Source organism: Polyodon spathula, chromosome 17 (assembly GCF_017654505.1).
Source record: "Polyodon spathula isolate WHYD16114869_AA chromosome 17, ASM1765450v1, whole genome shotgun sequence".
Classification (NCBI taxonomy): Eukaryota; Metazoa; Chordata; class Actinopteri; order Acipenseriformes; family Polyodontidae; genus Polyodon; species Polyodon spathula.
The window spans coordinates 8,041,895-8,058,167 of NC_054550.1; the positions used below are offsets into that span (position 1 = coordinate 8,041,895).

The 16,273-nt window shown below is 36.9% G+C and overlaps 1 protein-coding gene across 1 annotated transcript in view; it reads right to left on the reverse strand.

Moving 5' to 3' along the window:
- The window catches only part of LOC121329838 (low-density lipoprotein receptor-related protein 5-like), a 61,291-nt gene extending 46,300 nt beyond the window's left edge, over window positions 1-14,991 (reverse strand). The window contains exons 1-2 of the mRNA XM_041275728.1: window positions 14,806-14,991; window positions 900-1,293 (exon numbers count right to left, since the gene is read on the reverse strand). Of these exons, the coding sequence (XP_041131662.1) occupies window positions 900-1,293; window positions 14,806-14,881 (470 nt within the window). The 5' untranslated portion in view covers window positions 14,882-14,991. The remainder of the gene's footprint in view (window positions 1-899; window positions 1,294-14,805) is intronic.
- Between the last annotated feature and the right edge of the window lie 1,282 nt (window positions 14,992-16,273).

Sequence of the window (16,273 nt, forward strand, 5' to 3'; positions counted from 1 at the left end):
AACAAACAGTTTAAAGTTAATTTCACACAAGAACAGCCTCAAAACTAAAATCGGCCTTTCAGAAACTAAAGGAACAGACTGTTCTTGATTTTGGCGTTTGGCTTGGCACACTAGTTTAGCGAAAGTATTCACCGCTGTCTTCTTGCTATGTTGCTAGCCTTGCGTGCCAGTGTTGCTCTTAAGTCTAAACACATGCTCGCTGAAGCAAAAAAATAAATACCTTTATACAAAAATGAAACTGAAAATTTACCACTAGGAAGCACTTATGCTCTCACACATCAAGCCAAACCCTGAACGCTTTCAAATGATGCCATTACTAAAGTCAAATGAAACCCGCAATGCAATTATATGAAGAATAAGCAATACCTCGAAACAAAGCCATGCTGTGAATGTGATGGAAGCCCGAGTTCCCGAAAGCACCAGGCTCCTTACAGTTCTAACATATTGGTTTCAATTCAATTAGTTTAAATGGGAGACAGATCTTTATATTGCAGTCTTTTAAATCAGATTGCCATTTTACATCTCAGATTTTTTTTTATTATTATTTCATTCACCAGTCAAATACTAGGGTGGATTTCATAACATTGACAGTTTCACTTCTTTCTTCGGGTATGTACTAAGGTTCCATCAATAACACTAGGTTCTCGTTAGCTTAGAACTAAGGCTGCATTTTTTCATGGTTATCACAGGGTTAGTTATATATATATATATGATATATATATATATATATATATATATATATATATATATATATATATATATATATATATATATATATATATATAAACAGAATGTCTTTAAGTAGACACAGAAATGAAATAGTCTAGAATTTAGGCTATTTTTCATACATACATTCGCTAGCTTCCAAAACATATATGTTGTGTTTTTTAAATATTCACCCGTGTGCTGGATCCAAAGCGATTGCTCTTGGCTGGTCAAGGGCTTGCCAGAACAGGACTTTCCTCGACGTTCCATTCAGATTGGCCACCTCAATCCTGTTGGTTTCGGAATCTGTCCAGTACAGCTTTTTTCCCAGCCAGTCACAAGCCAGGCCATCAGGAGAATCCAGGCCCGAAACGATAACCGTTTGCACATTCCCAGATTGATTGAAAAGGGTTTGCTTGATGGCCTCTTCACTCACGTCAGTCCAGTAGATCAGCCCCTCTGAGTAGACAAAGTCCACTGCTGCTGCGTCCTCAAGACCACTGACCACCACGACAGACTCTGGTTTCCCAGACCCTGCATCCACCAGCCGGACATCCCGTCTGTTTGCAAAGAGCAGGAGAGGAGACGCTGGGAAAGAAGGGAAAGACATGTTAAACAGCAGGCAAGAACAACGCACGAAGGAAAATGCTGTGCAGTTATCAACAACTGGGGTATCCCGTCACTCAAGTGCACGATATTACAAGGTGCCTTACTGTCTTCACAAGTAACAACAAAATTCACTCTCACATGAGACAGATTTTTATAAAACTTGAGCTGAACAAGTTCTATTGAAAGCTATATTAAAGCTGAACTTGAGCTTATCAAATTTGGTTTTCTAAATAAATATTTTTTAAAAAGTGTGATTGTGAAATGTATTGTGTGTACATACTTTCATCACAGTAAGCGTGATATGCCAACAAATATATAATGCATCGCTAGCATCCACCTTATGTACATATAATAAATAAATAAATAAATGCAACATTTGTGTACATAAAAGATAGACTGACATGTTCCCACATACACCCCCAGATTCGGGTTCTTAATGCAGTCCCAGCAAAGTTGGAACTGCACCCCACCCCACCCCCCCACAGTGTGTGAAATCAAACCTCTACCAACAGTCTGGTGAGCAGGCCCTGCCTGTCACTCTCACAGCTTGGGGGATGTTTCCGTCACTGCCATAGCACCATGCCAGAGGGGGAGGGGAGAGAATGGCAGGGTAGAGGAGCCTTTACAATTTACTACCCTTATTAGTGGTACAGGGATGGAAATAAGACTCCTTGCATAGCAGTTTCAGCCATTCCAGGTTTTATACAAGCTTGATTAGCCATAGTGTACAGGTTACAAGCTCAGGTGTGTCTTAATAAAACGCACAGTAAACCAGGAAGAGATCAAAATGCAATGGGAGTCTTATTTACATCCCTGTGGTATTGATCTGTCCTGGAAAAACCAGTGTTAAATTTTCCCAAAATTTTGAAAATTGAAATGTCTGTAGGTTATTTTCCATCAAATCTTTATTTTTCCATCGAATTTTTATAAATAAGCTGACAAAATTTGGTGAATCTGAAAATTGTAGGGTATTTTTCCAGGAAAATACCTCAATATCTTTTAGCACACCCTCAGGAATACCTAGCCACAAAATAGGACATACATAGAAATGTTTCAGTCTGGTACTGTCTTGTACTGATGGACGGTAGTGTTACAGTCGTTGGAAGAAATAGTTATAATTCCACATGGAGTATGTAAATGATATTGCATGCTATTTTCAGGAGAGCCACTTGTACATAGTGTACTATTTTTACACTCGAGAAACGTGTATGCATTGGATGATATTTCATCAAAATATATTCATGAAACCAAAAGTTGATGTTGAGCATGACTTTAGTTATTCATGCATCTACTGTTTTATTTTAACCCCATCAAGCATTTACAATTCAATTTTACAACTGAATATTACAATAATGGATCCCTTATATTTGTTTTACATTTGACATATTTACTATTGCCTGGTGTAGAGCAGTACATTGCTGGGCACTTCCTATCTTTACAAAACCAAACAAATGACAATTTATGACTGTTTCTGTGTGGCTAGGAAGGGCAGTCGATTTAATTACAAAAGAGCCCACAGCACTTGAATAGAGAAGAGAAACAAAAAAACACTAAACATCCAATGATCTCCTTTATCTAGAAGTGGGATGGGAAAAGGCTATTATTGATATATAAAAATAAAATGGTTTTGTTATGTAGATGTGCTCTATGACTGAGAAAGGTCCAGGGTTCTTATCACTGCAAAATACCCCACCTGCACAAACAACCATGCCTCTTGCTGCCTCTCCTCTTACACACCCATCTTTGACACAGGAAAGATTGTTCAGAATTGGAAAGGCTCTGCAAAGCAGTCATGGGGAGTCGGCTGACTCTGACCAGAAACAGATGAGGCCACTACTGACTCAGTGTTGCTTTGACTGCAGCGCCCTGTGCCATGTTGTTTTCTCTGACAAACTGAGCACCTTTGAAAGCGATCCATCTGCCATCTCCAATATTGTTCAGTAAGAAAAGTGCATCAAGACTTCTGAAGAAATCAGACCTGGAGTCAATTATAACTATGATTACAAGTACAGCAGGATTGTTTACTGAAATTGCAATTATAATGCCATTGTGTGCAATTACAATCAGTGACAATTACATTGCAGTAATTATAATTACACTAAAAAGTAACAAACTATACACATTACATTTAACTATTCTAAATAACTAAGCAGTAATCACAGGTACAAATTCAGAAAAATACTATAACATTTTTTCAAACAAATGTGGGCACCAAAAGTGGTTGAAAATGAAACAAATTAAACAAGAAATAAAGGTGTAACTGAACTGTAAATGATCAATCTAGGTTCACCTACAATTACAATGGTATTGCAATTAATTACAAATTCAATGTCTGCACAAGTCAAACCTAAATTTCAAACAAATAAAAGTTACTGCCCGTCAACCAAAATCAACTAATCAATACTCAACAGATTTAAGTTTTTATAAATTGTATTCTGTTACCAACAGAGGTGTGGAGTTTGGGGTGACTGAAGAATGTGGTTTATAAATGCGCTTGCATTACTCTTCTTTGAAAGTACTTCACAGGAGTCAAGTAACATGAAAGACAGAAGAGGTGAGAGGGACGAGCTCCCAAAGCCGAGGGGCTTTAACCAAATCCAGACATCAATCCACAGCAAGGATGGAGGCCATCGACTAATGTTAATTTTCTTCCATTTATTTTAACTTGACTAAATGTACTGTAAAGAAATGAAGGGCTTCTAGTTTTATTTTATTCATTACCATATTAAAACGATTGTCTAAATTATGGGATTTCTCAGCAACAGAAAAAGTTAGCCTATGATATTTTAAAGCCTACCTTTTTTTAAACAGTTGGGAAAATCTTGTCCTGTTGCAGGCACCAGAGGGGGGAAAAAAACACACACACACACATACACACCACACTTCTAAATTACATTCAGAAATCAAATATGAATTAAAACTACAGTAATGACATTGTTCTGCAATTTATGCCCCCTTTGTTACAGATTTTTTTATTGTGTTTTGGTTTTGTGATGCATGAGAAAGTCAGTCAGGTTTAACCACAGGAGTCTATTTTGACCTATCAAGCATTGGCATGGAATATTTTCATCAAGACAGTATTTTTTGCTTTCAACACATTGTCCTCAAAGCTTTTGTACCACCAGTGAGCATTAGCAAGGGATACCAGGATGAAGGAATCATGTGGAATGAAACATAGCTTAGAGAAGACAACACAGTCCCTGCTGTGTGAAGAATAGGTGTGTTGGTCAGCTCTGTTCTTCATTTTAATTTGTATGTGGTGGAAACAAATACACACCAGACTGCAAAGTGCAATAAGCATGCTCTTGTTAATATAGCGTTACAGTTGCAGGTTAGCTTCACTATACTGAAAGACATCCAGCAATGGCAAGTACTAGTAACTTTATCTACATCTTCGAGTCAAATACTAAACATTAAAACCTGAAATTCGGCAGTCGCTAACAGATTTTACTTGGACCGTTTTATTTAGATATGAGCAGAAGTAAAACAGGAAAAGTGCGAGACAGTCCGACCCGGTCTAACGCACTCCTCAGAGGAAGGTAGTAAGTACAGTATGCTAATAGGCTGAAAACATGCACGCTCGCTTAAAAAAAATGTTTCTGAAGGACACAGACGGATTACAGTTGAAGTCTGAACTATTTCAGGATGTATTATAAACTTTAGCATGATTCACACATAACTAAAAACCAGGTGTTGGTCAAAAGCAGGAGACATCCAGTGACCTCCTAGATGTGGATTTGTTTTTATCAGGAAAGTCGGTAAATTCAAAATGAAATGCAGTGTTGTGGCCAGAGAGTACGATTTTGTGCATGATTTGTAGACAATGAACTAGATGTAAGATGGAGGAAGAATGAAGCGTATCAAGTGAGAGCCTTTTCATTTTGCTGTATCTTCTTTGACCACATCAGATTTGCATATATATTTTCAAATGCTTTGTTCAAAGCATCCTTTTTTTTTTTTTTTTTTTTTTTTTTTTTTTTTAATAAAAAAGTAGCCATTTTATGTTTTGTAATTTCGCCTATCCCCAATTTGGATATGTCCAATCAGAGTTTTATTGAACTGCAGAATCTCAGTACAGTTTGTACAGATTTCATTAAAGGGTGGTATTGCGTTGAGGTGAATACCCCAGAAATTCCTGGCATAACACTGGCATGGTGGATTCGGACAGGACTGAAAAAACAGGACAACAGATTTAAAAAAAAAAAAAAAAAAAAAAGATAATTGTGAGGACCTCCAAGAGAATTAATTAGGATAAAAAAAAAAGAAAAAAGAAATGGACAATTTGCATAGTATTAAATTTCACTGTTGTCTGTAAAAATTCCGAAGTCATCTGTTTTGATTTTTAGTCCACTGACAATCAGGCTTTAGACACACCAAGTGTAAAGTTTGGTTAAACTTACTGGCTCCCACAGATGTGCACTATGAGTCTAATTACTACTCCTGCAGTGTGTGTGATCTGGTATATTCTTATCACTAAGCAGCCACATGCATGCACTAATCCCCCTCCTACCACCAAATCTTTCTTGTAAGCAGCTGTAAGCAGCAGTTTTATTGGAGTTCTGTAGTATTTAAGCCTGTCAGGTCACAACTGGGCTCTCAGTTCCTGGAAAGAACACATGGCCTCATAGATACTTCAGATCAACTGCATGTTCATATTTCATTCCCTACCAGTTTCATATGCTACTGTGTGTATTCTCTGTCAGTCTATATTGTTTTGTGCTGCTTAGATCGTTATTTACCTTGTTTACCTACTCTTCAACTACATCAAAAAGCTAGGTGGTTTGAAAAATGACCACAAGGGGTGTGCATCTGTCATTGCTGTCCCCTCCAAAACTGATTTTGTTAACTCAGTTGCAGAGAGGGCAGATATTACAGCAGCACAACCCTGTTGGCCATTACAGAAATTCAGTTTTAGCTGGTAAAGAATGATTTTTGCTGGAATTTAGCCTGGAAAGTAATCACAAATAACAGAGAATGATAGAGAACCTGCGTAATAGGATATTAAGCTGGTAAGAATTGAAATATTGTGAAACCGAAGCCAGTATAAAAGTAACCCTTTAAGTGCTTTCTGCTGACAATAGCTCACACAGAGTGGAGTACCTGGGTCAGAGAGAAACGCATGGACTCCTTTGTCAGGTCAAGAGGTAAACAAGCCTGGAAGCATCCAAGTACATTGCTCCTTTGTGCAATGGATTATATAATGCATCTCCTAAAAGGGGAATGTACACCTTCAACCACTTTTAATAGAATAGCCATACTGTCACTTACTAAAGTCTGGTTTACTAAGCACATGCATGCAGACTGCTGTAAAAAGCATTTCTTTAATAACCTCACTCTGACCTCATAAAGCCAACAGATGCTTCCTGCTAAACCAAAAGACCATTTGGCATGGACCCAAACACTCTGGGGCTGGGTCCTTCCCTTCTTTTTTTTTATATTACAGTGAGAAGTGTATACGTTTCTGCCAGCTATGCAGGCTTTAGCTGTCCAATTAAAGGAAAACAGGCACACCTGGACGAGCCATTCATCATTGTCACTGGCCATTATGTGAGAAAGAAGTGAATGAAAACATCTGATGCGCCTGTGCGTGCATCTGCATGGTCAACAAAGGCACAGATAAGAAGCAGGGAAAGGGTGTGCAGAGAACACAGGCAGTGACTTGAAAGACATGACTTTCTTTTACATTTTATTACTTCTCATTTGCTGAACAAACCAAACCAAACTTTTCACTTTCAAAACTGCAGACTGCTCTAGTAGTACAGGAAAGACAATTCCATTCAAAACCGTACAGCAGTAAACTACTCTAACATGTATATCTATTATTTGTATTTATTTTTCAGTACAAATATTTCATTAGTTATAGTCCTATTTGTATTGTAGCCTTCCTGTAAAGTTAATCAGTTGAAGCTCATTTATCTTGTACAACACTAAAGGTATTAGGACCCCCACCCCCTGGTTTGCTAAAAAACAAAGAGTAATCACCTTTTTTCAAAGCAGCGACAGCGAAGTGGAACAAAGGAAACATTTGCACAAGCTTTGACCAAGTGAACTTGTACAAGACAAACTCAAAAGTCTTTGTAGTAGGTCAGATCCAGGTTTGTTTGTTTCCACCTGCTTGCAGACCCTGGGGAGCTTTGCTAAATCTGTTAACCACTCTCTCACAGCCTTCTGTGGTCTTATCTTTCCTGTAATCTTGTAAGTAAAAAGAGATTAGGATATCCAACTACTCATAAATCTGTTCCCTGGATGCTGACAAATTGCTAAAGGTCGCAAAATTCATAGAAGTGCCACAAAAGACACCGAATCAGGTGTCACGTCAATTACCGTAAAATAAGTCGAATAAGTATAGTAAGTTAAATAAGTTGAATAAGTCGATTTTCTAGGCATTTTTGTGTGGCCCTTAAAAGGGGGGAGCGACCAATGCACAGCTGCGACATATGCACCATTGTGTCTAATTACTACAGCCATGGTTATGTCTCGCACAAACTGAACTGTCAACAACCCGATTTATTTGTTCAGGATCTACGGCACTCAGGTAAAGTTGCTAGGTAGAAACAAAAAAACACTGTTCCAATTAAAAGTTTTAATTTCTTACTCTCAATACCTTTAATGCTTTTGAATGTTAAACACAAGCTTTCAGATTCCTGACGCACCTCCTCTGAAACGTCACAGCTATTCTGCTTAACTTAGTGTTAACACAGTATAGATGTCAGTCTCTATGAATTTCCTTATTCCCACCCTCCCGAGTCACCGATTTGTCAACAATCAAACTGAAACCGCCCCTGGGATCCATACCAAACAGCTATTGGCTAGAAAACCGAGACGTAAGCTTTTCATGTCTTCCATTCACTGTAACTGCAGTGGTATAATAATGCAGGTGACTTTGAGACTAGATAACAGGACTGTAGGAAAAAAAAAAAGAAAATGCTACTCCAGGTTTGAAATTGCGCGTTGTTGCATTTGCTGAAATGCATTTTAAATGCAATGCTGAAAAAACACTACGTGACTTGAGATGAAACAAAGACAAACTTAAAATGACCAAACAAGAACAAACTGATAGGAGAAAAGTGTTTATGGCCTGATGTAGAAAACATGCTGTTTGAATGGTGTACTTTAAATGACTTTAATACATACTGTAACTTGTTCTACATATCACATGTGTATGGTTCTGATTAACAAAACAAAATGAATGTATTTGTACAGCTGGAAATTGAATGCAATTGTACTGCACCATATGCAACCGTAAAATGTTTTATTAAATGGGGCTGGTTATTAAATGGGGCACTTTTTTTGAGGGGGGGTGGGGTTTCTTTAATACTTGCACTGCAATACTTTTCTTTTAAATTTGAATTAATACAACACATTTGTAATAGCCAATGCAGCGGGAACTATTGCCCGAGTATGGTTTTGGAAGAAATGTTCAGTAAAGCAAATAAGATACGTTCTTGAACTTGTTTGGGTACTAAGCTAAAATAAAATGCCGGTAGTTTAGTACAGATGTAATGTGCGACTTGGAGTCCCATGAAGTGCCAAAGTGATTTCTAACAGCATCAGGACTGAAAAGGTTAAACATACTTACTTAATATTTTTCTTAAGTTTGTAGTTTTTGTTGGTAGTAAAACGCTGCTGTGTTGCAGCTTTGAAATTGAAGGGGGAGATTAGTCACAGTGTCTGAATTTGACTTTCACTTTTCTTGTGCTACCCCTAATGTATAGTGCTTTCCCAATACGAAATGTTGATTGTTGCAACTGTGGGAGCCAATATGTTTAACCACACTTTACACTTGGGGTGTCATGAGTCCGATTGTCAGGGGACTAAAAAAGATCACCACATAAACAGATGACTTCATAATTTTTACAGACAGACAGACAGACAGACATCGGTGAAATTTAATCGCATGTGAATCGGGCGTTTCTTTTTTTTTTTATGCCAGATAATTCTCACAGGTCCTCACAACTATCCATTTTTTTTTTATTTAACTCTGGTGTCCTGTGTCTTTTTAGTCCTGTGCAAACTCACTATGCCAGTGTTATGTTAGAACTGATATAAGCATTTCTGGGGTATTCGCCTCAACGCAATACTACCCTTTATGTTGATCTTGATGCTGATCATGTGTTTTTTTTTTTTTTCTGGAAACCCTTCAATTCAAGGATTAGCCTGATCCATATCCTTTTATAAACTGCAGTGCCCCACAATCTATTCAATTCTACAATAAAAAACAATTAAACTAAAATAGGAAAATATGTAACTGCACTTCTGTGCAGACACTTGTCACCAGGTCACTCTAATCCCAACATTACTCTTTAACCCTAGAACTGTACAGTCCCTGTTTCACACAGTATGCTAAAACTAGACTGGCCTTGTTCTGAAGCAAAGGCAATTCCTGGAATTATACAGACGTAATTGTACACAATAGCATGCAACCTGGCCATGTTGCATAAAGGAACAGTCACATGATGTGTTGCTGGTTTGGTGCAGTTATTGTATTTCTCTGAATATTTGCACTTTGGTTTTTATATATCAGTTTCACCCACCATGCCGAAGAAGCAGCAATCCCATTGTTGAATATAGCAGAATCTACAATCCACCCACAATTAAAAAAAATATATAATGCAACATCTAGGAACTGTACTTTGTATTCTACAGATGTGTTGAGTCCTATTAAACAATTATTTGTTTACTCTTAAGGTGCATTCACACTTGGTTCATTTCAAACTGTGTGCAGTTCGATATTGGAAGCATATGTGAACGCTACAAAAGAACCCAGTCCCTTTCAGAGTTTGTTTTAAATTTAACCGAATGGAGTCCTTCTTAAAAGGTGTTTTCAGTCCATTTGGCAAAAGGACTGAGTTTGGCTAGTTTGTTTCAGTTTGGCTAGTCAGTCCAGAAAAATGCTGAGTCTTTTTGAAGAGAACCACATTATTTTGCACCAAGGTGCACATGTGAATACAAAAGGAACCGAGTTCTTTTCTTCCCAAGTTCGTTTCCAAGTGAACTGGTTTAGAAACTAACCATTCGTGAAAAGGCTCTTATAGTGGTTATATTATCTATCTGTTATGTAGTTTTAGCTGTAAGGACACATGGTATCCTCATACACATTTACAGCTCATAATAGACTATACATAATATGAAAGCAGCAGTGAGCACTTTCAAAAAAGAAATGCTACAAGTTCAGTATCTTTAGGTATTTCTGGAGAAAATGGAGGCAACCTGTATAAAATATGCTTTACTGAAGTTATCATACCAAGAGAAAACTACTGTGGGCTATTTTAGAACAGAGCAGCAGGTAGGCTATACATTTTTCTTGCAGCCATGTACACACAACAAGCTATTCTATGTAAATTTCAAATTGATTTATTATTGCTTTATTGTGCGCAGTATATGCAAGGTACGGTATGTATCATAGCTTGTAAATGTGGCAACGTGAACTATTTTGTTGTTTTGTGTGCTATAAAGTGGTAAAAAGAAAGTGTGCTAAATTCCTTTAGTTTCAACTTAAAATAATCTTTTATTATTTCCAAATTCTATAGTAATAGGTACAGAGAAGCCATGATTTATTCTGTGCGTTAAAGTTATTTAAAGCAGCCTAGAGGCTAAAAAAAAAAAAAAAAAATGCACTGGGTATTTTACTATTTGTATACTGATCAGTCATTCTTAATGTAATGTGTACAAAGAATGCATGTGTTTAAGTGAAAAGGGAAATGCATTTAAAATAAATTGAGTAGTATAAAATGTGCATTCGTATTTAAACACTTAAATTATCCCAGGTAACCTGCCCTCGGTTTAGTGAGGGGCTACTGTATTTTATTGGAATAAATGAGCAAATCAGAGATTTTCAATATTGTCCCTCCCTAGATTCTATTAAAAAGGCATCCCTATAAAACCCTTGCTGATATATATTGTATGTGGACAAGCAAGGCTATTCTCACATAACACTATCAAAATCCTCTATCTGCACTCAGGTTGCAGACGTAATGTTGTATTTTTATACACAAATACATATTTATCCTGTGCAGAAAATTTTATATCAGTACTAAAAAGCTACAAAATAAAAGTTACATAAATAATTTAATTCCAAGACATACTAGAGATACTCCACCTTGTATACTGTATATCCTTCTGTGATTTTACAGCAAGGATATGGGCTGTTAAAGGGTGGAACTTAAACATTGTTATATAAAGGGTGCAATTAAAATGTGACGAATACCCTTTTAGTCTGGAAGTCAACACAGCTACAAAGACAACTGTCAACCGGAGCTGGGTTCAACTCCAGTTTTTAAATTCCCCCTTTTAAAAATCCCAATTCCAATTACTTCAAAAGAACTGGAATTGGTATCTTAGAGCCATAATAATTGTTGTGATTGTTCAACTGCTTTCACATGATCCAATTTAATTGACTTACATTTAAGTAATTTTCTGCCACTGTGCAAAGCTCGTTTTAACAGATTACTGCTAATTGCAATTTTGACCACATCACCTGCTGTTAAAATTCGGTCAACATAACATTTCCATGAGGTTCTACAGTACTATAAAACCTGCACTGCCTTTAGTACAGACTGCTTCGTCTGAGACGTCTATATATTAAAATCACTGTGTCTCTTATTGTAAACATGTTCAAACCTGGTGTTTAATTAAGAGCTCTATTTGTGTTTTAAACATCCCCTTGCTATGCTTCTGGCGTCGAAATGATTAAACAATTGGTCACATGCCTTATATAAGCCAATGATGGATTGACACTTATTTTCTGATTTGTTGTATTGTTCCTATATACTACGACAAACTAGCCTAAGGATACTAATTACTGAGTCAGACTGCACTAACACAAGAGCTTTTCTGACACCTGCAATTAACAGTGTACTAGGATTTAGTAGGATTCCTAGATCCTTCATTCAAATACTACTCCGTTCAAACGGTTTTTTCAATGAATTAAGTTTATCATTATAAAACATGCCCCGATAAAAGTTTCCCATAGTAAAAGCACAGCAAAGTGTAATAAAGCATAGTGAAAGCATAGGTAAATATTGTAAGCCTGAGGAGATATTGTAAAGCATATTACAAAAATATGACAAAGCTTAGTAAGCTTTGATTAGTCATAGCCTAAATGTACCACTACTTCAACAAATAAATACATAAAGACTAAACAATGGAGTGCATTACCCTATATTTAGAAAAGCATTAAAATAGGGAGTTTCCATCATTAAAAACATATTTACATATACCATTTTCATATACATATTGAATGAGGGTTCACAGCTATTTATGCTGAGCAGTTATCTTCTATAAAAGGCGTCAGCACAGAAGAATCATTCATTTACATTGTCAAACATGCTTAAAACAGCAAACAATGCTGAAGCTGAAGTTTTTGTTTGGAACCTTCAATAACCCAGCCCCCAGCCCCCCCCCCTTTTTTTTTTTTTGCTATCTGCTTTCATCCGACAGCCTCACTTCAAAACCCTACCTTAAAATTACTCAGGCTATCAGTTTACAGCAGCAGGAACATGCCTTGGTATGTTCCCTTTGTAACCCTTAAACCAACTGAATCCTTTTTTGTCAGCTTACTTGTGCTGTAATTTAAAACTGAAAAAACTAAGCTACATTTTAGCAGTCCTGGTTTAATCAGGCTGACACAGTGTGTCCTATTTATTGCCCTCAAATTAAGAATCGAACCTATACAAAATAGAAAGCTTTCTGCAAACATATTGGGTCAACCCATTTCGGAATTCTCATTGGGTTCAAGGAAGATATTTAATTTTCTGAGTTAATTCTCTGGTCAATAATTAAGAAATGCATGTTTGTTTGTTTTTTTTTTCCCTTCGGTATGCTGGTACCTAATTTTAATTAGTTTCAGAAAATTTTGTGAATGAGCCATTAGTCTTAATGGGTAAATACCTGGTTTTAAAGGGATACAATATTTTCTTTAATGGTTCCACCAGGCCATTTTAGAATGGGACATATTTTAAAGATATGCAACCCCCTCCTCTCCCCTTCCCCCAGCGGCTCTAACTGTGAACTAGATCACCTGTGTATAAGTGCTCCCTTTGTTATTACCACTTTCTCACTCGCAGGAAGTCATATGACGTTAAAGATTGAATACACACAAGTGTTTAGTGCCTATTAGGACAGCAGGGTCAAAGGTTAGAAAGTAAGCAATGACAAACGTTAATTGTAGCTACAGTATACAACCGGGTTAGTTTTAATCTAATCATACAGCCTGACAGTTATTGTAATTAAATATGAAGAATATGAAGCGTTCTGAGCACAACTAGCTAAAGGTACAAGTCATTTTATTCAATTGTTCTAAATGCACGCCGCCTTTTGTTTTTTATACAGACAGGCATGCATTATACAATTAGCAGTAGCATGCATTGTAATCGTCATCGTACGTATACGCGTATATATATATAGCGATATATATATATATATATATATATATATATATATATATATATATATATTTATTTGACTTTTTTTGACTCAAGTTTGAAAAAGTTCATGGTGATGCCGGCCATATTGCCGGCTCTGTCTTACTCGTAGCATTACGCGCTATGCATTTTTGGATATTTATCTATTTATTTTATTTATTTGTTTTATCCACGAAAATTAAAAGCAAAACATATGTCAACTGATTTGACTAAAAATGTTTTAAAAATGATACTAAAAAAAAAAAAAGAAAAATTACGTAATGTAAAAAAAAGGTAAAGAACAGTCGCCGCCGCTACCGAATTTGAAACTTTAATAAGAATGGCCCCATCGAGCTCAGCTGACCCCCCAATCTCCCCCCCAAAAAAAAAAAAAAATTATGCAAGCTACAGCTTTATTGCTACAGTATGCTACATGAAACAAATTACTTTACTGTACTTGAAAATCTACATGATCGCACGAGCAAGAAGAACCGAAATCGCGGGTGGTTTTCACATCTTTTTTTTTTTTTTTTTTTTTCTTTACCACTGAGCAGCAGATGTTTATAAAGTCAGTAAAAGAAAAGGTTCTAAATTTCTGCGACACCCGACACCCCTTCTAATCAATCGCAATTCACTCGGAGGCCTCGAGAGCATTACAAAAAACTTTTGTTTAACACATGGAACGCGAATGCTTATTTCCAACAACATTTTAACAACAAATTAGGACATGTCTCCGAAGTAACAAGGCAAGGGGGTTTTCTTTCACCCCTCCAAAACTACACTTAATTACGAACTTTATTTTCATGTTTCTTTTCTTCGCCGTTTATAATGCGATGAATTTTTTTTTTGTTTTTTTTAAATGTGCTGGAAAAAAAAAACTATACACAAAACAAAACAAAAATACACTCCATTAACTAAATAGTTCATAAATAAATAATCACTGTTGGTTACAGCAAAACAGCCCTGTGTTTTATCCCCTTTCCCCCTGATCCATACATGAAAACGAGGAGCCATACTGGTGCCTATACAGCAACAATGTCCATACAATACTTTACAATCGTGGGGATCACAACAAAAAGTCAAAACTTACCACCAACCAGAAGGAAATAACTGTAAAGCAGTAACCCGATGAACAAAGTCTCCATTGCAAGTCCTTGTAGCGACATGTTCCTTATTCCGGCTCCATGATCTTATTTATTTTTGCAAAAAGTTTGTATCCGAAAGAGTGGATCGCTTATTACCTTGTAGCAAACCCTGCACTGGCTAACTCCGTTCAACCAGCGCACTACAGCAACGAGTGACAGCGGAAACCGGGTGACGTCACAGGACAAACACAACTAAACACTATTTGGAGTCGCAGCGCCGAACTCGACGCTAATGACCTGAGGGCATTGAGCACCTCCAGGCAGCGGCAGGGAGCAACAAGTAAAACACAATCTCTTATGTAGCCCCTTTTTATTGCCCTCGATGAAGAAAGTTTATTATAACAGCATGCCTTTATCTTGTCTGTTACGGTACCCAATGTGTTGACTATTAAATTGTCCTAATATTAATGTAACTCAACACACATTCCACCCTGCATGCGCTACTGGCATAGAGGACACACCAGCACACACACAAAAAAACAATGTTATTACACAAATCTTAAAATAATTAAACAGAGCAACACTTTGGAACGTTTTAATGCGACAATGCAGTGTAACTATAAAGTTGCTGCCTCAGTTAGGCAATTGCTTCCATCAGACTTAGATTGTGAGAATAACGAACAACGTCGAGATCGTTTGCATTTCAGATTAACACATATTTCAGAGATGTATTGAGATAACAGTCGGTGGGGTCAAAACGTGTGTGTTTGTTTTAATAATATGAAGTCTTTTAGCATACACTGCAAGTTCAATTGTGTAACAAGTCTCTATTGGCAGTGCACCCCCAGTCAATTCCCAAACAAAATTATTATACTTATAAAATAGTCTCATTGTCGTCATCCCCCAACGTCGATGTGCCGAAAAAAATTTGGGGGGGGGTGGGGGGGGCAGTTTCCAAAATTGGAAAAATAAATAAATAAATACATAAATAAATGTCTGCTTATTTTATATTTAAAAAAAAGGTTGTTGCACTAAATTGTTCATTTCGACCCGGGAGCCTTTCTTTTACAACATTCACCAACCAGTTGCTTCATCTATTGACTGTTCCTCCAGTAATATGTTTCAGTTATGAAGACACTGCTCAGGTGAATGTTTTCTGTAAGACAGAACTGCACATTTGAGATCTATGTAAGTGCACAAAAGGTAAGATTAATGGAATATTTTGCTGGTACAGCTACTTTAGGGATTGGTCACTGTGATGCTTGGTTTGCTGCAGGACTCAGCAGTCTGTTTCTTTCAAGGTTTCAGCTGGTGCAAAACGCAGCTGCTTATGTTTTGACCAAAAACTAAAGTCAACACATTACTTCTATTCTGGATTCCTTACATTCACTTCCAGTACAGCTTGCTTAAAGCTGCAAACAGACTAGTTATGCCTTTATTTGACTCAGCACGGTTTACTTACAGTAAAACCAC